Source organism: Rhinoraja longicauda, chromosome 7 (assembly GCF_053455715.1).
Source record: "Rhinoraja longicauda isolate Sanriku21f chromosome 7, sRhiLon1.1, whole genome shotgun sequence".
NCBI classification, from domain to species: Eukaryota; Metazoa; Chordata; class Chondrichthyes; order Rajiformes; family Arhynchobatidae; genus Rhinoraja; species Rhinoraja longicauda.
In genome coordinates, this window is record NC_135959.1 from 42,362,079 (window position 1) to 42,388,089 (window position 26,011).

Genomic DNA, 26,011 nt, shown 5'->3' on the forward strand with positions numbered 1-26,011 from the left:
AATATATTTGGACAGGTACGTGGATAGGAAAGGTTTAGAGGGATATGAGCTAAACGGGGGCAAGCGGGACTAGTATAGATGGGAAATTTTGGTTGGCGTGGGCAAGTTGGGCCGAAGGGCCTGTTTCCACGCTGTACGACTCTATGACATACATTATGCATCTCATATTACTGGGTCGATTAGACAAAGCAACACCACTCACACATGTGTGGACAACAAAGGTAATCAGAGCATGCTGCCAAATTTTGGTACCACATTAACCTCACATTGTGTGTTACCTATGCCTGGAAAGTGAGTTGTTTAAATTAGGGGTCCACAGTGGCTCATCTGGTGGAGCCACTGGCTCACAGCATCAGAGACCCGGGTTTGAACCTGACCTCGGGTGCTGTCGGTGTGTGGAGTTTGTACGTTCTCCCTATGATCACGTGGGTTTTGTCTGCGTGCTCCGGTTTCCTACCACATCCCAAAGAAGTGCGGGTTTGTAGGTTAATTGGCTTTTTTAAATTACCCCTAGTGTGTAGGATGGGATAGCATAGAACGAGAGTGAACGGGTGATCGATGGGTGGTGTGACCCAGTGGGTCGAAGGACCTGTTTCCATGCTGTATCTCTAAACTAAACTAAAATAAACTAAACTAAAATAAACATAGACACAAAGTGCTGGAGTTACTCAGTGGGTCAGGCAGTATCTCTGGTGAACTTGGATAGATTACGTTTCGGGTCGGGACTCTTCTTCAGACTGATGTTAGGGGAGGGGAGGAGGAGGTGAAGAGCTGGAGGCGATAAAAGACTAGGATCAATCAGGGACGGCAATAAATGATCTCAGACAGGGTGGTTTATTCACAAAATGCTGGAGTAACTCAGCAGGTCAGGCAGCATCTCGGGAGAGAAGGAATGGGTGACGTTTCGGGTCGAGACCCTTCTTCAGACTGAAGAAGGATCTCGACCCAAAACGTCACCCATTCCTTCTCTCCCGAGATGCTGCCTGACCTGCTGAGTTACTCCAGCATTTTGTGAATAAATCGATTTGTACCAGCATCTGCAGTTATTTTCTTATATTATTCAGACAGGGTGGTGCCTGGTAGGTTTATAGTTGGCTAGGGAAGGTGTGATCTCAAGAGAAACAAAATGGATAACTGTGGAACTGGTAAAATGACTAGGGTGGAGGAAGTGGGCAAGTAGGGGGGGAAACTAAAATATCCATGTTCTCCAGAGATGCTGCCTGATCCGCTGAGTTACTCCAGCATTTTGTGTTTTTCCTTGGTGAACCAGCATCTGCAGTTCCTTGTTTCTAATCTTCAGCTGCACACTGAGCCATTAACTGAGCTTTATTCTAGCTTGGATTTATGAAAGAGTAACTCTTTTCAGAGTTAAGGAGGAATGTGCCTTGCCTGACAGCTGTTGCTGTGACTCATGCTTTCTCCCTGCCCTTTTGATTGCAGTCTGATGCAGATCAGAGTGTTTCATGTGACATCATTGCCTTCACCATTTGCACTGGAAGTAATTAAACCCGCCAGTGCTGACTGCTGCTACTGTGCTCCTGTTGACAGGCAGCGATCAATACACCACGTTCCTTGAAATCACACAACACCCTGCACTCTGTCACATTATAAACTTTTCATGCATTTACCGAACAATTCTACCATCGACCCAAAGACTACACAGAAATCTGGGAGGCACAGTGGTGCAGCGAGTAGAGCTGTTGCCTCACAGCGCCAAAGATCTGGCTTCCATCCTGACCTTGGGTGCTTCCTGTGTGGAGTTTGCACGTACCTCCGGTGACCATTTGGGTTTCTTCTGGTTGTTCTGGCTTCCTCCCACATCCCAAAGAAGTGCGGGTTTGTAGATTAATTGGCCTCCGTAAATTTCCCCATTGGTGTGTAGAGAGTGGATGCGAAAGTGGGATAGCGTAGAATTAGTGCAAATGGGTGATCGGTGGTCAGCATGAACTCAATGGGCCAAAAGGCCTGTTTCCATGCTGTATCTTTCAATCAAGTAAACAAAACTGATTGGTCGCAGTAGAGGGGGCATATTGATGAAAAGAAACATCAAATGTAATTTAATATTTAATTAACATGCATACAGATGTTTTTTTATCTATTAAAAAAAGCACTGTGTGACTCAATGATTCAATCGGTCTATTACTCTTTCCAAAAGATGACTCTAACTTTCTCCAGTGCTTTTCCACCATTGAGTTTGGGCTGATGGACTTGTAATTATCTGGCTTTCTGGGAAAGGTATCTTACATGTTTGAATCAAGTCTACATTCTTATGAGTAGATGGACACAAAGTATTGGGGGTCAGGCAGCATCCCTGGAGAAAAAAGATAGGTGACGTTTCAGGTCGGGAATCTTCTTCAGACTGAAAATAGAGACTGTGGAGTGAGGGGGGTGGGGGTGAAGAGCTGGAGGCAAGAAAAGACCTGGACCAACAGGGCCTGCCACATTGACCGCAGGCCCCAGCCACAAATGCCCGCAGGCCCTGATTGGTCTTGGTCTTTTCACGCCTCCAGCTCTTCACCCCCCCCCCCCCCATTAGCGTGCTATCCAAACCGATCTAATAGTCATAGGTATCACAAAATGCTGGAGTAACTGAACAGGTCAGGCAGCATCTCAGGAGAGAAAGAATGGGTGACCTTTCGGGCCAAGACCCTTCTTCAGACTGAAGTCAGGGGAGGGGGCGGGACAAAGAAAGGATGTAGTTGGAGACAGGAAGACAGTGGGAGAACTGGGAAGGAGGAGGGGAAAATGAGGAACAGCGGAGCTATCTAAAGTTAGAGAAATCAATGTTCATACTGCTGGGGTGTAAGCTGCCCAAGCGAAATATGAGATGCTGTTCCTCCAATTTGCGGTGGGTCTCACTATGACAATGGAGGAGGCCCATGACAGAAAGGTCAGACTGGGAGTGGGAGGAGGAGTTGAAGTGCTGAGCCACCGGAAGATCAGGTTGGTTAAGGCGGACTGAGCGAAGGTGTTGAGCAATTGTCATAGAGTCATATAACACTGAAACAAGCCCTTTGGCCCAACTCGCCCATGCCAACCAAGATGCCCCATGTAAGCTAGTCCCATTTGCCCGTGTTTGACCTATACCCCTCTAAACCCTTCCTATCCATGTACCTGTCCAAATGTGTTTCAAATGTCGCTATAGTATCTTCCCCAACTATCTCCTCTGGCAACTCGCTCCATACACCCACCTGTGCAAAGGTTGCCCCTCAAGTTGCTATTAAATCTTTCCCCTCACCTTAATCCTATGTCCTCTGGGATTTGATTCCATATAGTATAGTCTGTACAAGTGTTACGTAACTGACTGAACATTTGTCTACCGTCCAGGTCTGAATGCAGCTTTGACATTGAACATAATCTCTGGGGATCCCAATGGAGATTTTACAATTGATGAAAACGCTGTACTCTGGGTTGGACGGACATTAGATCGAGAACGCCAATCTACTTATAGTTTAACAGTTCAAGCTATTGACCAGGCTCCGTGTGATTTGGTACGTTTCAGAAGTAGTGCACTGATCACAGTGGAGCTCCTTGATGTGAACGACAATGCTCCCACGTTCTTGCCTTCGAATGCTGTCTACCTTCCTGAAGACATTTCTACTGATACCGTGATAATGATAGTGAAGGCCGTGGATGGAGACAGCGGGCTCAATGGCCACATTGAATACTCTCTCGCACAATCACCAGGGTGCAAGTTCAGCATCAACACCACAAGTGGCGAAGTGAGTGTGATTGGAGACCTTGATCGAGAATTAGTGGAACGGGTTACAATAGAAGTGACTGCTTCAGATAAAGGCCAGCCATCACTCTCTACTTCCTTATGCATTCGAGCAATTATTACTGACGTCAATGACAACAGCCCCATCTTCAGTCAAACCACTTATACAGTCACAGAGGATGAAAACATACCTCCTGGCTCTGAATTACTGGCTGTTTCAGCTACTGACCTCGATGAAGGGAGAAATGGGCAGGTTCGATATACAACAAGCAGCAAGCACTTTGCCATTGATTCTGTTACTGGGTTCATCTCATTGTTCAGGAATCTAGATCGTGAACAAATACCGATTTATTCTTTTGTGGTTTTTGCAACGGATGATGGATCCAGTCCCAGGTCAGGAACAGCCACCGTCAAGGTTGTTCTCAGGGATGTCAATGACTTTGTGCCGATCTTCCAGCCTGCCACCATGATCCTACATATCCTGGAGAATATAAATAAAGTTCCACAAGTCGTATATCAGGTACTTGGACTTGTTTTTCTTTCAATTGTTTTCATTCTTAACATATTCAAGCTGCATTACTGAAGAAGGGCCCTGACCCGAAATGTCACAGATCCATGTTCTCCAGAGATGCTGCCTAACCTGCTGAGTTACTCCAGCACCTTGTGTCCTTTATTTTGGTTTATTGTCATGTGTGCTGCGGTACAATGAAAAGCTTAGTTTTGCATGCTGTCCATTCACATCAAATAATACTATACAAAAGTAGTCGTGGTTCATTTTTAACACCAAGTGTCAGTATATGGAAACTCTGAAAGATAGAACCGCAGCAGATGACAATTAATCTTGGTATCAGACAATCATGGTATCAACCATTTTCTACATACAATAAATCATAGCTTAAACACAACATTATTTTTTAAAAACCTGATTAATGAAATCTGAGCCTGATAGTTAAAGAGGTTGGCAAACGAGATTGGCAAATGCAATTTTATGAGGGAACAAATAGGCTCAGAAGTGTGATATATCATGTTATCATAATTACATGATACAGCAGTGATTTTTTAACTATGATTAACTGTATGTATTTGATACTAAACTGAAAAAACTCCTGCAACTCCTGTTAAAAAGGTGGCACCCATTGAAAGAAGCCTTAGATCTATCAAAGTAGTGGAACTTTAGTGGGATTGAGCATAAGAGTCAGAAAGTCATGATTATGGCGAGTCTGGAGGCCCGTTCTTTGTTGAAGAAGTTTATTGCGACAGCAACATTCGATTACAAAGTATAACGAACGAGATTACAGACAACCATTAATTCTAACTGTTCACTTCGAAGAAGTCTCCTAACTGACTGCTTTTGGGCGCCAAAACCTCACGTGACGACGCTGTCCAATCAGCGGGCTCAACTCCCTGGACCAATCCCTACGGTCGCACCCACACGTGACCTTGCTGGCCAATCTGAGGGTTCGACTCCCAGGACCAATCTCTATGGTCGCTACATGATGCAGATTCACCGGACTCTGGTTCGGCTGCATCTAGAGTACTGCGTACTGTCCAGACACCCCACTACAGGATAGATGTGGGGGCTTTGGGGAAGGCAGGAGAATAGGGTTGAGAATGAAAGATAGATCAGCCATGATTGAATGGCAGAGTAAACTTGATGGGCTGAATGGCCTAATTCTGCTCCTATCACATGAATTTATGAACTTATCAACAAAAGATGTTTACCAGAATGATGCCTGGATTAGAGGATATTATCTATAAGAAGGGGTTAGACAAATTTGGATTGTTTTCTCTGGAACGTTGGCGGTTGAGGAGAGAAATATATAAAATTATGAAAGGCATAGAGAGGATAGTCAGAACCTTTCTCCCAGGTTGGAAATGTCAAAGATTAGAGGGCATAGCTTTAAGATGAGAGGGCCAAAATTTAAAGAAGATATGCGGGCAAGTTTTTTTTTTACACAGAGGGTGGTGGATGCCTGGAACATGATGCCAGGGGTGGTGGTGGAAGCAGATAGAATAGTGGCGTTTAAGAGGCTTTTGGATAGGCACATGAATATGGAGGGAATGAAGGGATATGGATCACAGACAGGCAGAGGAGATTAGTTTAATTTGGCATCATGTTCAGCATGGCCATAGTGGGCTGAAGGGCATGTGCTGTACTGTTCTATGTTCTATGATTGGTCATTAACCCCAAATTCAGATTAATTCATCTTAAGGTAATGTCTAAACACATAGCATTTTCATGTTGAAGACACTGCGGTTATAAGAGAAGGGGTTCAGGACAGTTATGTTGACCATGTATAGAAACACGTCACACGTAACCACTAAAAGCAGTTACTTAATGTGGGCTTGCTATGTTTCTCAGTTGCTAGGCCGTGACGATGACTTGGATTCCAACAGTGAACTGACTTACAAGATATCGCAAGGAAATGAAGAGGGCAAGTTTTCACTCTCAACAAACGGAGAACTCGGGCTGTTACAGATCCTCGACAGAGAGGTTCAGGGGGAATACACATTGCTGGTGACGGCCACAGATGCAGGTAATGCAGACAGTCATATTTGCTTCTACATTAATCAAAGAAGGCACAGTGGTGCAGCGCTAGAGTTACTGCCTTACAGCGCAGAGACCCAGGATCGATCCTGACAATGGGTATTGTCAGTATATGTTTGTACATTCTCCCTGTGACTGTGTGGGTTCCCCCGATGCTCTGGCTTCCTCCCACATTCCAAAGATGTGCAGATTTGTAGTTTAATTGGATTCGGTAAAAAAAATTAATTGTCCTAGCGTGCAGGATAGTGCTAGTATTTGGGTGATCAATGGTCAGTGTGGACTTGGCGGGCCGAAGGGTCTGTTTCCACATTGTATCTCTAAAGTCTAAAGTCTAATCTGTTTTTATTTCCAATTTCTTCCATATTAATTTGTCAAATCTCTTTTATCCTTCTCATACAGTACATTAACAGTTGCTGAATGAATAATTGTCCATCTTGTATCAATTCCGTGCAACATAAGAGCAAATTAAAAGCCCAAATTTACTTGATAATCTTTGAGCGTTGAATGTCACATTGCCGATGGATTCAGGAAGCAGCTTCACAGATATAGGTGGTGCATAGACACTTAGAGGAAAGACCCGCTGTAGGGAAATGAAGGACACATAATGCTGAAGTTGTGGCGGTCCCTGGTGGTGAGCCACGTGTGGTGCGAACCCTCGGCTCAGGAATTGGGGTAATGAAACTTGGAATGGGGAGGAGTGGCCGTTGGTAGTGGAGTTCCAGGAGGAGTTGAACTGGTTGGGGGTTTGGAGAGCTATATGGCCCTTGAGGAATAAAGAAAACTTCGTTTGATACGTGTCCCACTTCATTTGCTTTGCTTGACACTCGTGTCCCGCTTCAAAGTAACTCAGTGGGTCAGGCAACATCTCTGGAGGACATGGATAGGTGATGTTTAGGATCGGGACCCTTCTTCAGCCTCATCCACATTTTCCATAGATGCTGCCTGACCTGCTGTGTTACTCCAGCACTTTTCACCTCTTTTTTTTGTAAACCAGAATCTGCAGTTCCTTGTACCCAGATGTAGAGGTTCAGGATTGCACTTGTAACCTTGAAACATAAAATGTTTTCAGAGTCATACACAGTGGAAACAAGCTCTTCAGCCCAACTTGCTCATACCGACCAACATCTACACTTCAGTCGTAATCTATTGATATTGTTTTGGATAGTGTTAGTGTACAGGGTAATCGCTGGTCGGCGCGGACTGGGTGGGCTGAAGGGCCTGTTTCCAAGCTGTATCTCTAAAGTCTAATGTCTAAACTCACTAACTAATTAAACAATAGTGGGAGGCTGGCAACATAGAATCATAGAGTCATGCAGCGTGGAAACAGGTCCTTTGACCCAACTTGCCCATACCAAACAACATGTCCCATGTATACTAATCAAACCTGCCTATGTTTAGCACATATACCTTTAAACCTGTCCTGTCCGTGTACCTGTCCAAACGTTTCTTAAACGTTGTGATAATACCTGCCTTAACTACCTCCTCCAGCAGCTTGTTACGAACACCCACCACCCTTTGTTTAGAAAAGTTACCCCTCAAGTCAAGTCAAGTCAAATTTATTTGTCACATACACATACTCGATGTGCAGTGAAATGAAAGTGGCAATGCCTGCGGGTTGTGCACAAAAAGAATTACAGTTACAGCATATAAATAAAGTTAATAAGTTACTAAACATAGCACAAAAAGTGTCGACAAAAATTTAGTCTCTGGGGTTATCAAAGTTGACAGTCCTGATGGCCTGTGGGAAGAAGCTCCGTCTCATCCTCTCCGTTTTCACAGCGTGACAGCGGAGGCGTTTGCCTGACCGTAGCATCTGGAACAGTCCGTTACTGGGGTGGCAGGGGTCCCTCATGATCTTGCTTGCTCTGGATCTGCACCTCCTGATGTATAGGTCCTGCAGGGGGATGAGTGTAGTTCCCATGGTGCGTTCTGCCGAACGCACTACTCTCTGCAGGGCCATCCTGTCCTGGGCAGAGCTGTTCCCAAACCAGACTGTAATGTTGCCGGACAGGATGCTCTCTACAGCCCCAGAGTAGAAGCAATGAAGGATCTTCAGCGACACTCTGAATTTCCTCAGTTGTCTAAGGTGGTAAAGGCGCTGCTTAGCCTTACCCACCAGTGCGGCAATGTGCGTTGCCCACGTCAGATCCTCTGCGATGCGGACTCCCAAGTATTTGAAACTGCTCACCCTATCCACAATAGACCCATTTATCTCCAGTGGCGTGTACGTCCTTGGATGTTTAGCCCTTCTGAAGTCCACAATCAGCTCCTTTGTTTTAGTGACATTCAAGAGGAGGCTATTGTCCTGACACCAGAGTGCCAGATCAGCCACCTCCTCCCGGTAGGCCTTCTCATCGTTGTTGGAGATCCGGCCCACCAACACAGTGTCATCAGCAAACTTGATGATGGAGTTTGAGCTGAACCTGGCCCTACAGTCATGTGTGTACAGGGAGTACAGTAGGGGGCTAAGGACGCAGCCCTGGGGGGATCCTATGTTCAGGGTGAGGGAGCTAGATGTGTGTTCCCCCATCCTGACCACTTGGGGCCTGGCAGTGAGAAAGTCCAGGACCCAGGCACACAGAGGGGTGCTAAGCCCCAGTTCCAGCAGCTTTTCAACCAGTCTGCTGGGGACTATTGTGTTGAATGCTAAACTAAAGTCAATGAACAGCATCCTCACATAGCCCCCCTGGCTGTCCAGATGAGAGAGAGCGGTGTGTAGAACCTGGGAGACCGCATCATCCGTGGACCTGTTCGGACGGTATGCGAACTGTAGTGGGTCCATGTTGCGAGGAAGGAGGGCGCAGATGTGCTTCTTGACTAGCCTCTCCAAGCATTTCATGACAACCGAGGTGAGGGCCACCGGTCGGTAGTCATTTAAACACGCTGGAGAGGCATTCTTTGGCACCGGTACAATGATGGATCTTTTGAAGCATGCAGGGACCACGGACTTTGCCAAGGAGAGGTTGAATATTGTGGTGAGCACTGGAGCAAGCTGAGTAGCACAAGACTTTAGTACTCGCCCAGATATACCATCTGGGCCTCCAGCTTTTCTCGTGTTCACACGCGTCAGAGCCCACCTCACCTCGTGCTCGGACACCGAGAATGTGTGCACATCCCCGGCGGTGGATCCCCCTCCAGCCTCGCTAGCCAGCGCCCCTTCGGTGCTGTTTTTAGACGGCGAGCTGGTGGTGTTACCCGTCTCGAACCGTGCGTAAAAAGAGTTCAGGTCATCAGCTAAGGAGGAGCCGGCACTTCCGGTTGAGGGGGTGCTGGACCTGTAGCTAGTTATAGTCCGTAGCCCCTGCCAAAGGCGCCTGGTGTCCTGCTGCTCCATCTGTGACTCCATCTTGTCCCGGTACCTCTTTTTTGCATCCTTCACTGCCCTTCGCAGTCGGTAGGACTCTCCCTTGTAGTCGTCCATGTTGCCGGATGCCAGGCCGGAGTTGTAAGCAGCGGTGCGAGCATTCAAGGCCACGCGAATAGACCTGTCCACCCAGGGTTTTGGTTAGGGAAGATACTGACCCTTACCGTGGGGATGATGGTATCGGCTATAGTGGCAATGAAGTCCGTAACCGCTTCCGCAAACTCATTTACGTCTCTGGAACTTTCTTGGAACATGTTCCAGTCGACTTCGCTCAGTGCATCCTGCAGCATGGCCTCTGAATGGTCAGCCCACCGCTTTACGTCCCTCGTCACTGTCGCTTCCCGTACTATCCGTTGTTTGTACTCCGGCAGCAGGAAAATGGCAGCGTGGTCAGATTTCCCAAAAGGAGGGAGAGAAACGGCCTTGTAGCCTTTCCTGAACGGCGTGTAGCAGTGGTCCAAAGTTCTTTCCCCCCTGGTGACACACGTGATGTGTTGGTAGAAGTTGGGCATGACCTTTTTGAGATTTCCCCTATTGAAGTCTCCAGCCACCAGCACAGCCGCATCAGGGTTCTTGTTTTGGTGTTGACACAACACATCGTGTAGGGTGGACAGTGCTACGTCGGTGTCCGCATGCGGTGGGATATAGACGGCTGTGATGATCATCGAGCTGAACTCCCGGGGTAGGTAGAATGGTCGGCATAGGATAGTTAGATGTTCCAGGTCCGGCGAGCAGGAACGAGAAAGCGTCTTAATATTCCCAGGATTACACCAGTTATTATTGGTCAAGAAGCAGACTCCTCCGCCCTTGGATTTCCCGGATTCTTCCGTTCTGTCCGCCCGGAAAACAGTGAAGGACTCGGATGGGCAGATCACCTGGTCAGGCACCAGCGGGGTCAGCCATGTTTCGGTCAGACAAAGGATGTTACAGTTCCTATTAAATCTTTCCCCCCTCATCTTAAACCTATGTCCTCTGGTTCTCAATTCCCCTACTGTGGGCAAAAGACTGTGCATTTACCCGATCTATCCCTCTCATGATTATGTACACTTCCATAAAATCGCACCTCATCCTCCTGCACTCCAAGGAATAAAGTCCTAGTTTGCTCAACCTCTCCCGATAGCTCAGGCCCTTGAATCATGGCAACATCCTCATAAATCCTCTCTGCAACCTTTCCAGCTTGACAACATCTTTCCTATAACAAGGTGACCAAAAACTGAACACAATATTCTAAATTGTACGTTTGGCCTCCCAACTTCTATACTCAATATCCAACTTCTATGCTCAATACCCAACTTCTATACTCAATACTCAACTTCTATACTCACTATCCAACTTCTATGCTCAATACCCAACTTCTATACTCAATACTCAACTTCTATACTCAATATCCAACTTCTACACTCAATTATTTCAGATCAATAGTCTTCAGAGTTGAGAAGAGAAGTGGAGATGCAATGAAGGTTGGACAGGTTGTGTGAGTGGGCGGATACATGGCAGATGCAGTTTAATGTAGATAAGTGTGAGGTTATTCACTTTGGAAGTAAGAATAGAAAGGCAGATTATTATCTGAATGGTGTCAAGTTAGGAGGAGGGGGAGTTCAACGAGATCTGGGTGTCCTAGTGCATCAGTCAATGAAAGGAAGCATGCAGGTTCAGCAGGCAGTGAAGAAAGCCAATGGAATGTTGGCCTTCGTAACAACAGGAGTTGAGTATAGGAGCAAAGAGGTCCTTCTACAGTTGTACCGGGCCCTGGTGAGACCGCACCTGGAGTACTGTGTGCAGTTTTGGTCTCCAAATTTGAGGAAGGATGTTCTTGCTATGGAGGGCGTGCAGCGTAGGTTCACTAGGTTAATTCCCGGAATGGCGGGACTGTCGTATGTTGAAAGGCTGGAGCGATTGGGCTTGTATACACTGGAATTTAGAAGGATGAGGGGGGATCTTATTGAAACATATAAGATAATTAGGGGATTGGACACATTAGAGGCAGATAACATGTTCCCAATGTTGGGGGAGTCCAGAACAAGGGGCCACAGTTTGAGAATAAGGGGTAGGCCATTTAGAACGGAGATGAGGAAGAACTTTTTCAGTCAGAGGGTGGTGAAGGTGTGGAATTCTCTGCCTCAGAAGGCAGTGGAGGCCAGTTCGTTGGATGCTTTCAAGAGAGAGCTGGATAGAGCTCTTAAGGATAGCGGAGTGAGGGGGTATGGGGAGAAGGCAGGAACGGGGTACTGATTGAGAGTGATCAGCCATGATCGCATTGAATGGCGGTGCTGGCTCGAAGGGCTGAATGGCCTACTCCTGCACCTATTGTCTATTGTCTATTGTCTATTGAAGGTGAAAAATTACTCTCCGTCTTTTGCAACTTGATCGGGTTTAGTAAATTTGCTGACATTGCACTTAACAGCAGAGACCATGTATCATTAGAGTACTCCACACACATTAATGTCAGCCCAAGGAAAACTATATAGAAAATATATCGTAGTAAACTTTCAGCAGAATTTTATGTTAAAAATATGAAGGAATAGAGCTCAGAAGTCTGTAAAGCCCCACAATTAGCATTAAGATTCTCAACTTCACATCCACCTTCCTACTTAGTCCCCAAATCCAGCATCTGCAGATCCTTGTATCTATCTTTGTCTACAATTATTGGCTGGCTAATGGATTATTGGGCTTAACTTCCAATTCTTTTAAAATCTAAACTATTCTTATTCTTTGTGTGGCTATACTAATTGAGAAAGAGAAAAGCCCCTAGTGATTTGGCATTCTGTCCACAAATATCATTAACCAGGCTGTGGAACATAAATTGATTCAACATGAATTTGTTTAGCTCCAGTGATCTAAACAGCAAACCATAATAATTAATTGCCCGGTTAACTGGGAGAACTCTGAAACCCCTAATCAGAAAAAGAGTACAATCTTTACTGAGCAATTAATCAAAGAAACCAGAAAGAAGCCCACAGACCATCACTGGGAAAGTTTAATGTGTTGAAAAGCCAACTTACTCACAGCCAAACATATTAAAATTTGCATTAATATTATAGCTTCATGGGTGATGAAAAATTCATTCAGAAAGCAGATCTAAATATCAGGAACTTATGTGCATTGCATTAAGTAGATGCTGAAATATGTTTTCTATCACAGTAAAATACCACGACCTAATGGTTTATTTCTGCACCTTTGTCACTTCATTCTCAATCTTGGAAGCTTTTAGAACTATATTTTTGTTAGCTTTTTGTTCCCTCATTGCAAACAGAGTTCAAATTCGATAACCCTTGTAAAAAAGCTTGGATAGCATTCTATATGATTAGTGCATGGCCATGAACTGCTTTGCACAGGTGCATCATATTTAATAAAATGAACTGCAGATTTTGGTTTATACCAAAGATAGACACAAAGAGCTGGAGTAACTCAGCGGGTCAGGCAGCATCTATAGAGAACATGGATAGGTGATGTTTCAGGTTGGGACTCTTCGTCGGACTGTTAATTGAACTGTTTTGTACTGAGTTAATATGTTAGGGTCCATGAATTTTGCAGGTGAGCCACCACTGACTGGGACTGGAACAATCGTAATAATTGTTAAAGACCTCAATGATAACTGTCCTCTATTTGAACAAAGTCTGTATACAACCACCATCAGTGAAGCCACCACCACTGGTACAATGATTTTATGGGTCAAAGCTTCAGATGCAGATGCTGAAGAGAATGGGCAAATCAGGTATGTCATCTAACATGTCTTCTTTACATTTTTCTACCATTTCAATGTTACATGTTTGACTCGTTAATTTACATTATCGCACAGTCTCTGGATTCTTCCTTAACGTGCTGAACACTATTAATATTTGTGTGCTAGAAGAAACATTTTACCAACTTCAAAAATATTGAATCGTCATTTGCTTTATACTTACACCAGGGAACATAGAATGTGGAACAGTACAGCACGGGAACAGGCCCATTGGCGCATAACGTCTGTGCTGGACGTGATGCCAAGACCATCTCTTATCTACCTGCACATAAGCCACATCCCTTCATTCCCTTCATTATGCCAAGATAAACTAATCTCTACTGCATGCATGTAATCAATACCCCTCAATTCTTGATATTCACATGCCAATCTAAAAGCCTCTTAAATGCCACTATTGTATCTGCATCCACCTCCACCCCCAGCAGTGCGTTCCAGGCACCCACCACCCTCTTACCCTACACATCTTCTTTAAACTTTGCCCCTCACCTCTCAGCAAGTTTCCTGATTGCATATACGTATTTTTCCTCAGCTATAATCTGCATTCATCTTCTATTCCATTCTCGGGCAGCACACAGTGGTGCAGCTGGTAGTGCTGCTGCCTCACAGTGCAAGAGATCTGGGTTTGTCCCTGACTTCAGGTGCTGTCCATGTGGAGTTTGCATGTTCTTCCTGTAACGGCTTGGGTTTCCTCCGGGTGTTCCGATTTCCTCCTACATCCCAAAGACACATAGGTTTGTAGGTTAATTATCCTCTGTAAATTGCCCCTAGTGTGTATGGAGTGGGTGGGATAGTGTGAATGGGTGATCGATGGTCGGTGTGGACTCAGTGGGCCAAAGGGCCTGTTTCCATGCTAGTAAAAGTGACATATTGTGAATATTACCAAACCGGTAAGATTACCAAATCTTACCAAATTGAAGAAGAGATTTCACCTCATTAATCCTGAGCACCTCGGGGGGGGGGGGGGGGGGGGGGGAAGAACCATGGGCAGGTTAAAAGAAGTGTTTGTAAATATTTCATTTTTGAGATGAATCATATCTTGTGGGCACGTGAGGAAGAAAGGAATACAAGGTCATCTTGATACAGTCTGATAACGAAGAGCGGGGAGAGGTTTATGTTGAGTGTAAACACCGACAAGAACAAGCTGGTTTCTTTCTAAGCCGCACCTTCCATATCATTGGGTGTGGACCATTGTTAACTACCAACCACATGCCCTGAATATGTTCCTATCCATAGTTTTGAGATGGCCAGTTCCATGAAAACTCTGTCCCCCCTATGCAAGGGCGGCACGTAATTAGAGTTGCTGCCGCAACAGCACTGGAGACCCCAGTTCAATTCCGACTTCAGATGCTGTCTGCATGGAGTTTGCACGTTTTCCCTGTGACCGTGTGGGTTTCCTCTGAGACGTCCCAAAGACGTGCGGGTTTGTAGGTTCCGCTGTAAAACTTGTCTCTCGAGTGGATGCGGATGAGAAAGTGGGACAACACAGGAATAGTGTGACTGGGTGATTGGCGTAGACTCGGTGGACTAAAGGGCCTGTTTATGCAGCCTGAGTGAAAAAATTGCCCCTGAGGTCCCTCTTAAACCTCTCCCCTCTCATCTTGAACCCTAGCCCTCTAGTTTTGGAATCCTCTACCATGAGGCAAAAAAATTAGCATGCCCCTTATAATCTTGTACACATCAATAAGTCACCCCTCAGATCCGCAGAGAAAAAACTGTCATGGCCTAGCCAACCTCTCCCTATAACTCAAGCCCACAATCCCAGGTATCACCCTGGTGAATCTCTTCTGCACCGTGTTCAATTCCAGATTACACACTTGCAAGAAAACTGCATCTTATTTTCTTACAAGATTTCACAGTGGTGGAGCGGTAGAGTTGCTGCCTTACAGCTCCAGAGACCTGGGTTTGATCCTGACTACAGGTGCTCCATGTACAGAGTTTGTATGTTCTCCCTGTGATTGCGTGTGTTTCCTCTGGATACTCTGGTTTCCTCCAACATCCTAAAGACGTGCAGGTTTGTAGGTTAATTGGCTTCTGTAAATTGTTCCTATTTTGTAGGACAGAACTAGTGTATGGTCAGTCTGAAGAAGGGCCTCGACCCGAAACATCACGCATTCCTTCTCTCCAGAGATGCTGCCTGTCCCACTGAATTACTCCAGCATTTTGTGTCTATCTTCAATTTAAACCAGCATCTGCAGTTCTTTTCTACAGTAGTGTATGGGTGATCATTGGGCAGCGTGGACTCGGTGGGCCGAAGGGCCACCCAGATGAAGAATTATTTCCATGCTTTATCTCTAAACTAAACTAAACTAAACTAAATTAAACTAAACTAAGATAAAGCAAGGGCAATTTGTAAATGTTACCACTATTTCTTGTCATGTTGTCTTTATTTCATTTCTAGCTACTCAATGGAAGGGGAGGATGCTCCATTCTCCATTGATCTAGTCAGTGGAGAAATTATCACCATCTCCACTTTGGACAGAGAAGTTCGAGAAAATTATACGCTGCTTGTTACAGCTAATGACCAAAGTCACACACAGCGCTCGACAAGTTCAGCATCTTTGGTGGTCATAATACAAGATGTTAACGATAACCCACCTCAATTCCTGGATGACCCATATGTTGCTAATGTCCCTGCTGTTCTAAAGAGAGGTAGGTTCCTCAATCAGTCCGCCTTGACCTATGCAATCTCCCAATTGCCAAACATTTTAACTCCCCTACTCAATCCCATACTGACCTGTCTGTCCTGGGCTACCTCCACTGTCAGAGTGAGTCCACACGCAAGTTGGAGTAACAGCACCTCATATTTCACTTGGGCAGCTTATAACCTGGCAGTATGAATATTAATTTCTCTAATTTCAAGTAACCCCTGAGTTCCCTCTACACCCCCCTTCCTTCCCCACCCTAGTTGTCCTATTCATTCCACTGTTTGCATCCTTGTATCCCCTCGTTATCACCTCTTCCCCAGCCAACAATGGGCCATTATGGGCTCCACCCTTCCTTGATCATCTGTGCCGGCCCTGATTTGTTCTGACCTTTTCCTTTCTCTAGTCCCCCACCCCCCCCAACTTCTACTTTCAATCTGAAGGGTTCCGACCCAAAATGTCACCCATCTTTTTTCTCCAGAGATGTTGCCTGACCCATTGTGGTACTCCCACACTTTGTGTCTATCTTCTGTTCCTGAAATGTCTTTTCATTATTGCAGAGGTCAGTCATTGTTCTGAAATGTGATTTTGTGATGTAATCACCTTCCTGAAAATAAAATAAAAACATAGATACCTGGTGATGAGGGACAGATTAAGATGCAAGATCAATGGGTGATACGATGGCACAGCTGGTAGAGTTGCTGCCTCACAGCGCCAGATATACTGGGTTTGGTCCTGACCTCGGGTGCTTTCAAGTGTCAAGAGTCAAGAGTATTTATCATTGCCATATGTCCCAAAATGGAATAATGAAATTCTTGCAAGGAGTTCACACGTTGTCGTTGTGACTGCGTGGCTTTCCTCCAGGTGGTCCAGTTTCCTGCCACATCCCAAAGGCATGCGGGTTTGTAAGTTAATTGGCCATCTGTAAAATTTTCTCTTATGTGTAGGGGCTGGGTAAGAATGTGGGATAACAATAAACTAGTGTGAACGTGTGATTGATGGTCGGTGTGGACTCAGTGGGTCTGTTTCCATGCTGTATCTTTTAATTCAATCCATGACTTGGGCAAAGATGACAAAGTCATGGTAGAGAGAAGAGAAGTCATGATGAAACTCAGACATGTTTGGAATGGAGTAGCTCTCTGGATCGAATCTCAGCCCATGGATAGACAGACCAAGCATAAACAGAACTCAATTCAAGGAAAGGATAGAAAGTGCTGGAGTAAATAGACAATAGACAATAGGTGCAGGAGTAGGCCATTCGGCCCTTCGAGCCAGCACCGTCATTCAATGTGATCATGGCTGATCATCCATAATCAGTACCCAGTTCATCTAAGTCATTAATGTATATTGTAAACAGCTGCGGTCCCAGCACTGAGCCTTGCGGTACCCCACTAGTCACTGCCTGCCATCCTGAAAGGGACCCGTTATTCCTTACTCTTTGTTTCCTGTCTGCCAACCAATTTTCTATCCATGTCAGTACCCTACCCCCAATACCATGTGCTCTAATTTTGCCCACTAATCTCCTATGTGGGACCTTATCTAAGGCTTTCTGAAGGTCCAGGTACACTACATCCACTGGCTCTCCCTTGTTCATTTTCCTAGGCCAGGCAGCAGCAGGTCAGGCAGCATTTCAGGAGAACATGGATTGGTGATGTTTTGGGTCGAGACCTTCCTTCAGACCCGACATGAAACATCACCTATCAATGTTCTCCAGGGATGCTGCCTGACCCGTTGAGTTACTCCAGCACTTTGCGTCCTTTTGTGTATTAACCAGCATCTGCAGTTCTTTGTTTCTTCAATTTGTCTAGACTTGGGTTAAAGCTGAAATAAATAGTCAATTATCACTATATAAAAAGAAGTGGATTGTTATGACTTCATAAAATGTTATCCAGGACGGCATGTGATTAAGGAAGAGAAGGCATAAAGAGTGCAATCTGTGGGGGATTCAACAATTAAGAGCGGCACGGAGGCGCAGTGGTAGAGTTGCTGCCTTACTGTGCCAGAGCCCTGGGTTAGATCGTGACATTGAGTGCTGTTTCTACGGAGTTTGTATGTTCTTCCCGTGACCTGTGAGGTTTTCTCTGGGAGCTCCAGTTTCCTCCCACATCCCAGATGTATAGATTTGTAGGCTAATTGGCTTGGTATAAATGTAAATTGTTCCTAGTGTGTGTAGGATAGTGTTAGTGTGCGGGGATCACTGGTCGGGGCGAAACTCGGTGGGTAGAAGGGCCTGTTTACGTGCTGCATCTCTGAACTAAACTAAAAAAGCTAAAAATTGTCTGTTTTCTCCGGATGCATTGGCTCCCACACTCCAAAGACGTACAGGTTTGTAGGTTAATTAGCTTCGGTAAGTTGTAAAATTGTCCCTAGTATGTAGTGTTAATGTACGGGGTGATTGCTAGTCGGTGCAGACTTGGTGAGCCGATGGGCCTGTTTCCATCCTTTATCTCTAAAGTCTAAAGTCCAGAGATTCTGCCTGACCCGCTGAGTTACTTCAGCAGTTTGTGGGTTTTTTTTGTATACCAGCATCTGCAGTTCCTTGGGTGTAAAGTAAATATTATTGTAGGTATACTTTTTCCAAAAATCACCTTTTAAATTTCCCCGCAGGGTCAACTGTCTATGCGGTAACTGCAAGAGACAGAGATGTTGGAGGAAACGCTGACCTGCGCTTTTCTTTATTTGGCCCAAATGCCAACAAATTTGAAATTGACCCACTCCGTGGTGTGATTTTTGCACGGCACATTTTGAAAGGTCCAATGGACATCACAGTCAACATTAATGTGTCAGATAGCAGAGAAGATCCAAAAATGGACAGTACAACCATCACGGTGAGGTTTCAACGCACCACTGACTTTCCCCAAGTATCTGTGGATAAAGAAGTGCTTGTCTACCCAGAAGATCAAGCAGTGAACACAGTGATTGCTCAAGTCAGCGCCTTAAGCAAAGAGAAAGAAGCAGTTGGGTCTATTTCCTTTTATCTTGCAGCGGGCAACTTGGGAGATGTATTTCAGGTCAACCAAATAACAGGAGAAGTGATTATTAAAAGGACTCTGGACTTTGAGTTTGCAAAACAGTACCAGCTTTGGATAGAAGCCAGGGATTCAAGTTTGCCACCATTTTCATCTTATGTCAGAGTAGATGTCAATGTTACAGATACAAATGACAATTTTCCTACATTTAAGCAGAACATCTACAAATGTGAAGTCTATGAGAATGTGCCAGCCAGCAAAGTCTGCAATGTGTCTGCTGTTGATTCAGATTCTTCTCTGAATGGATTGGTAGAATACCGTATTTACGATGGCAATGTTAACCATGCATTTAACATCAATAGCTCCACTGGAGTCATCAGAACTGTTAGGATGTTGGATAGGGAACAGCTGGCATTATATACATTAATAGTTGAAGCAAAAGATAAAGGAGACAGCCCAAAGACTAGTAAAGCAACGGTCTTTATTTCCATCCTGGACATAAATGATAACGCCCCTCGCTTTTCCCAAATTTTCCTTGCACAAGTTGTTGAAAATGCTCCAGTCGGTTTTACAATTGCAAGCATTAGTACCACGGATGGCGATATTGGTGTGAATGCTAGAAGCACCTACAGTATCTCGGATCAGACAGCGACTCTGCCCTTTGACATAGATCCATATACCGGGGATTTAATTGTGGCAAGGGCACTGGACAGAGAGACCACAGATCGGTACGTTTTAAGAGTGCATGCCAATGATTCGGCTTGGGATGTCAACACAGACGTGACCATAGTTGTTGCTGATATAAATGACAACACACCACAATTTATCGAGGAATTCTATAGCATAACAATTCCGGAGCCTGCAGAAAAAGAAATGTTTGTTCTACAGGTATCTGCCACTGACCCTGATCTGAATTGCAATGGAAAAATTTTCTACTTTCTTCAGCATCCAAATGAATTCTTCAGAATTAATGTCACCACTGGTAAAATCTTCACTAAGTCATTTATTCCATTAAAAAACACAGACCACAGCAGCACTCCCCAGAACAGAATTACGTTTATTGTGGTTGCCTCAGACCTTGGTGAGCTACCATCTCTAAGTGAGACTGTTGTGGACATTACTATTGTCAATCGCAATGATTATCCACCCATATTTTTACCACACAGACAGATGATTCCAGTTCCTGTGAATTTAGCTTTAGGTACCAGGGTGACCAAACTGATCATTGTTGATAAAGATTCAAATAGAGACAGGGAATATTTTATTACCGAGAATGGTGGCTCACTCCTTTTTGGTGTTGAACAGTCCAGCGGGTGGATTTTTGTGACTAACACTCTCACTTCAAGTCTGAATAAGGTATTCACCCTAACAGTAACAGCAACTGATTATGGAATTCCACCTCTCTCCTCTAATACTACAATAAACTTCGTCATCACAGGCAAAAATATATTTACTCCACAATTTTACACTTTAGAAGTAAGTTTATACATTCCTGAAGACCAGCCCATTGGTTCTGTAATTAGTAACATTATAGCATCTGATGGTGATGAAGGGATAAATGGCCAAGTAACATACTCAATAATGGCTGGAAATAAAGGTGGATATTTTGCCATTGGGATCGCGACAGGGCTGTTAACTTTGGTGCGAAGTTTAGATTTTGAGATGGAGTCTGTTTATCGCCTTCTAATTTACGGCCAAGATGGTGGATGGATTTCAAAGACTGGCTCTGTTGAAGTTAGTATCTTTGTTCAAGATGTCAATGACAATCCACCAGTATTTTGTGAGAAAGTATTTTTTGCAACAATTGCAGAAAACTCTCCGTGTGGCTCCACAATCCTTAAACTAAATGCAACAGACAATGACACGGGAATTCATGCTGAGATAAGCTACGCTATTGAACATGGCGACACTGAACTCTTTTCCATAGATCCACAACTTGGAATAATTACAGTGCAAGAAATTTTAAATTTTGAATCAGTTAAGTTTTATGAAATAGCCATCAGAGTGTTTAACAGATATGACAGTAATCAATTCAGTCTGAGTAAAGTGTACGTCTATGTCACAGGACTGAATGAGTACATTCCACGCTTTAGTAAAGCACGATATAATTTTGTCATTTCAGAGAAAGCAGTTAAAGGAACTATTGTAGGCAGTGTAACAGCAACCGATCTTGATCTTGGTCTCGATGGTGTGGTTCACTACTTACTGGTAGGAGAAAGCAAAAAGAAAGGTTTTCAGATCTTTGACAACACTGGACAGATTGTTGTGTCAGATAACGCAAAACTTCTCGGTCCGAGCCATGTTCTCCTGAGAGTACTTGCTAAGAATTCTGGAAGGATACTTGGCTTTGATGTGGATGAAGCACTAATTAATGTTACTGTTCTCAGTGTAAATGATGCTCCAGTATTTAAGTCTGCTCTCTATCAAGCCCATATCAGAGAAGATGCACCAGCTGGTACATCTGTCATTAGCCTTATGGATGATGATTCAGACATCATTCCAAAGTGGAATCAGCTTGAGTTTAAAATTGAAGACGTACACATAAATCATTTGTTTTCTATTAATTCTAGCACTGGTGAAATGTTTGTGGCGTCTTCCCTAGACAGGGAAACGGTGCCATCTTACAACATGACCATTATTGCAATTGATACAAGGGGCGGCCAAACACTAGGTAGAACGCAACTGGTGATTGTTGTTGTTGACGTCAATGATAATAGTCCTGTTCTCGTCAGTACTGAAGGGCATGTATTAGAGAATCAACCTATTGGCACAAAATTTGTTTCACTGAATGCCATCGATCTGGATTCACCTCCCAACCAGGGACCTTTCTACTACCACCTAGCAGATAACAACAGTAGCAGCTTTGTTACATTGTCTCCAGCTGGTGTGTTGTCCACCAAGAAAATGTTTGACAGAGAAAGTGTTAGTGATCTCTTTTTGTCCATCATTGTGCAAGATTCTGGAAACCCCTCAATGTCCTCAGTGAGTATATTTCATGTCCTAATTCTAGACCAAAATGATAATCCTCCTCAGCCTAGAAATATTTATATTCAAGTTAATTACTTTGGTGACTATTTCCCTGGTGGTTTCATAGGTAGTGTGAAGCCTGAAGATCCAGACGTGTGGGATAGATTTAACTGCCACATAGTCACCAATGCCACCATCAGCTTCACTGTGGCAGGAGACTCATGCAAATTGTTATCTGGGAAACTATTCCATGAAGAGGAATTTAATCTTACAATTAAGGCCAGTGACAAAGTTCACCACAGTGTCTCCAACAGCATTTACATAAGATACAGACATTTTAACAATGCCACAATTGATAGTAGTGTCTTCCTTCTCGTCACACTCCCCATTGAAGAGTTTCTGGATAAGAAATATCTACGTTTGGTTGAGACTATTGACGAGCTCCTGAGCCAAAATAACACAAAGCTCCATGTCTTTGGGATGATGCCACTGAATAATCAAGTTCTCCTGACGGCAGCTATTAAATGCAGCAGTGGGCTGGATGTTTCCAGGAAGGCAGTGATAGACCTCTTCACTCTTCACAGAGAATGGTTCAGGACTCAGATTGGAATCCCTATCTCTGCAGTAGGTTTTGACCCTTGCTTAATAACTCCATGTCGCCGAGGTGTTGCCTGCACAAAGCAGACTTCTGTCAGCACAGACACTCTCGTTCTGGAAAGTTCTTCGGTTATTTTTCACACTCATGTTCTATTGGAACCGTTCCGGTGTTTCTGCCCAGAGGGTCGGCTGTACAGGTTGGACTTTGACGAATGTCCAACTACACCATGTGTTGGTCATGGTACTGGCTTAAACTACCCAATAGGATTTTCTCGCTCCTGTTCAGAAGGCACAGCAGGATCCCATTGTGAAATGGACATAAATCACTGCCAACAAGGCAGGTGCCAGAATGGAGCTACTTGCCTGAATCCGCCAGAGGGTTTTCAATGTAAATACCCACCAAATTACACAGGTAATAATGACAAAATATTTTTTGGGACAACCAAAGCTAACACCAGTGAAAATAATCTGTATGTAATTGTACGGCATTCCCTCTCTCTCTATTCCTCCCCCAGCCAAGCTGCACTAGCTTCTCATTTTCACCCTACAAACAGCTAACAATGGCCTGTTTCTTTTATCATCGTTACTTTTTTGCATATCTTTCATTCATTGTTCTTTATCTCTCCACATCACCATCTATGTCTCTCGTTTTCCCTATCCCTAACCAGTCTGAAGAAGGGTCTCGACTAGAAACACCTATTCCTTCTCTCCAGAGATGCTGCCTGTCCCGCTGTTACTCCAGCTTTTTTTGTCTATGTACGTAATTAGGATCATTTTGTTTATGGAAATAATTTTGCCTAAACAGTGTGCTCCAACATAGAACATAGAACAGTATAGCAAAGGAACAGGCCCTTCAGCCCACAGTGTCTATGCTGAATATGATAACAAGTTAAATTAATCTCTGCCTGCATGCGATACAAATCTCTCCATTTCCTGCATATCCATATTCTATCTAAAAGCCTCTTCAACACCACTATCGTTTCTACCATCCTATCAACAACTAGAGAGTGGTCCTGAGCTACTATCTGCCTCATTGGAGACCCTCAGACTATCTTTAATCAGACTTTACTGGACTTCATCTTGTACTAAACGTTATTTCCTTTATCATGTATCTGTACATTGTGGATAGCTCAATTGTAATCATGTATAGTCTTTCCTCTGAGGTAATGAATTCCACAAATTCACCACCCTGTGGCTAAAGAAATTCCTCCATCTCCTTTCTGAAGGTACATCCTCATCATCATTTGGTCTATCATTGCCAGCGTCACAGGTCAAAATGAACTCAAGAAGAAATATTCCTATTTTCTGTCTGAATGATTTTGCTACATAATGGACATGTGTTGCAGGACATATAAGGTATCTAACTCACTCTCATGGGATCATGTTCGTTACATCTAAGAAAATAATGACATTGTTAAAGAAATAATTATTGATCAATTCTAATACCTCTGAGCCAAGGAAATGTACTGAAGTTGGGTTTGTTTATAGACAACCCTAGACAGGACAGAGTTACTTGTGATTTCACAACTGAGGTCAACTTTCATGATCATTGGTGACAACCCAAAAGTGATTCAATTTAATTTTATAAACTGCTAATGAGAGCAATTTGACTTACAGTGCCTAGTTTGCTAGTTCTGCTCCACATTCACAACCTTGCATGAGTCAAAGAACATAGAATCGCACACCACACTAACATGACCCTTGGCCTATAATGTCCATGCAAACATGATACCAAGACAAGCCAATCTCCTCTGACTGCACATGATCCATATACCTCTATTCCCTGCATATCCATATCCCTCCATTTCCTGCATATCCATATCCCTCCAATTTCTGCTTATCAGTCCCTCCATTCCCTGCATATCCATGTATCCCTGCATATCCATGTATCCCTCCATTCCATGTATATCCATGCTTTTATCTTATCAGTCTGGTTGAATTTGTACTCTTGACTGTGAACAATTGTGCAATCACCTAACAACTTTAGTATCCAGCTTGGAACACAAAGTACTGGAGGTTTAATGATGCTGATCAGGCAGCATCTGTGGAGGAATTGGACAGGCAATTTTTCAGGTCGAGCTCAGATCGATTGGAGTATATTAGATTTCCCCCCCATACTCCAATTTGAAGAAGGGTCCCAACCTGAAATCACCATTCCCACTGCAGATGCTGCCTGACCTGCTGAGTTCCTCCAGCACTTAGTATTTTGCTCAAGATTCCAGCATGTGCAGATTCTTCTGTCTCCAGATTCAGTGCCCAATCTGTTAAAGTTTCTGTGATGTAAGATGTGTTTTGAGCATTTCATGTGATACTTGATTGATGCTTTGAGAAATACTTCGTGAAAGTAATTGTTAATAGAACTGCTTGACGTTTGCGGACTATCCATCAAATATTCTGTGGCACACCAGGAGATCAATATGTTATGTTACAGACCATTTATATTACCAGTTTCCATTTTATTGTGAATTAGATCACGCTGTTTGCAGGGTGATTTATTTAGCAATCAAATTAATTTTAAACTAATTAATCAGAAACGTTTGTCCATTTTAACACAGCCTAAAGTTTCAGGATTAGTTTTTCCCATTATGTTATTCCACCTATTCCTTTGCAGGTACTAGTGGGAATCAATGTGATGCAAGCAGCCTTGGATTTGAAGAACTCTCTTACATGGAACTCCCTTGCCTTGATCCCCAAAACAATACAATTTATATAGAATTTGCCACAATAAAAGAAAATGCTCTCCTCCTGTATAATTATGACAACAATGAAGGTCCAGAGGGTGAATTTCTTGCACTGGAAATAGTGAACGGTAAAATGGAATTTGCTTACAATCTTGGAGATGGAACTGTAAGATTGCAAAGTACTCAGCAAATTGCTGACGGAAACCTCCACAACGTTCTCGCAACTAGAATAGGCAAGGTAAGAACATTCCTCAATATGATGCATGTTATACGTATCCACCTCCAACTTACTATTTAAAAACACTTACCTCTGTGGGTGCTTCCTGTGTGAATCTGTTGCCTAGGACTTTTCTCATAATTTTAAGATCCTATCACCCCAATATTAACATTCATATAATGTCATACAGCATGGAAACAGGCACTTAAGCCCAACTCGCCCACACCGACCAACATGCCCCATCTACACTAATCCCATCTGCCTGCATTTGGCCAATATCCGTCTAAACCTATCCTATCTTTGTTTAAATGTTTTTTAAACGCTGTGATAGTACCTGCCTCAACTATCTCCTCTGGCAGCTTGTTGCATACAGCCACCACCCTTTGTTAAAAAAAGATTATCTCTCAGGTTCCTATTAAATCTTTCCCCCTCACCTTAAACCTATAATCCTATGGTTCTTGATTCCCCTAATCTTGACAAGAGACTTTGCATTTACCTGATCGATTCCTTTCATGATATATTAAGGAATTCATTCTCAATCTTCCAATCTACCTCGTTGCAACCCT

At 43.9% G+C, this 26,011-nt stretch overlaps 1 protein-coding gene across 1 annotated transcript in view; it reads left to right on the top strand.

Moving 5' to 3' along the window:
• The first annotated feature begins 3,614 nt into the window (after positions 1–3,614).
• The window catches only part of LOC144595623 (protocadherin Fat 4-like), a 46,596-nt gene continuing 24,199 nt past the window's right edge, over positions 3,615–26,011 (top strand). Inside the window, exons 1-8 of the mRNA XM_078403204.1 lie at positions 3,615–4,238; positions 6,081–6,255; positions 11,053–11,104; positions 12,226–12,265; positions 14,011–14,022; positions 14,652–14,659; positions 15,771–16,021; positions 25,159–25,466. Coding sequence (XP_078259330.1) covers positions 3,615–4,238; positions 6,081–6,255; positions 11,053–11,104; positions 12,226–12,265; positions 14,011–14,022; positions 14,652–14,659; positions 15,771–16,021; positions 25,159–25,466 — 1,470 coding nt within the window. The remainder of the gene's footprint in view (positions 4,239–6,080; positions 6,256–11,052; positions 11,105–12,225; positions 12,266–14,010; positions 14,023–14,651; positions 14,660–15,770; positions 16,022–25,158; positions 25,467–26,011) is intronic.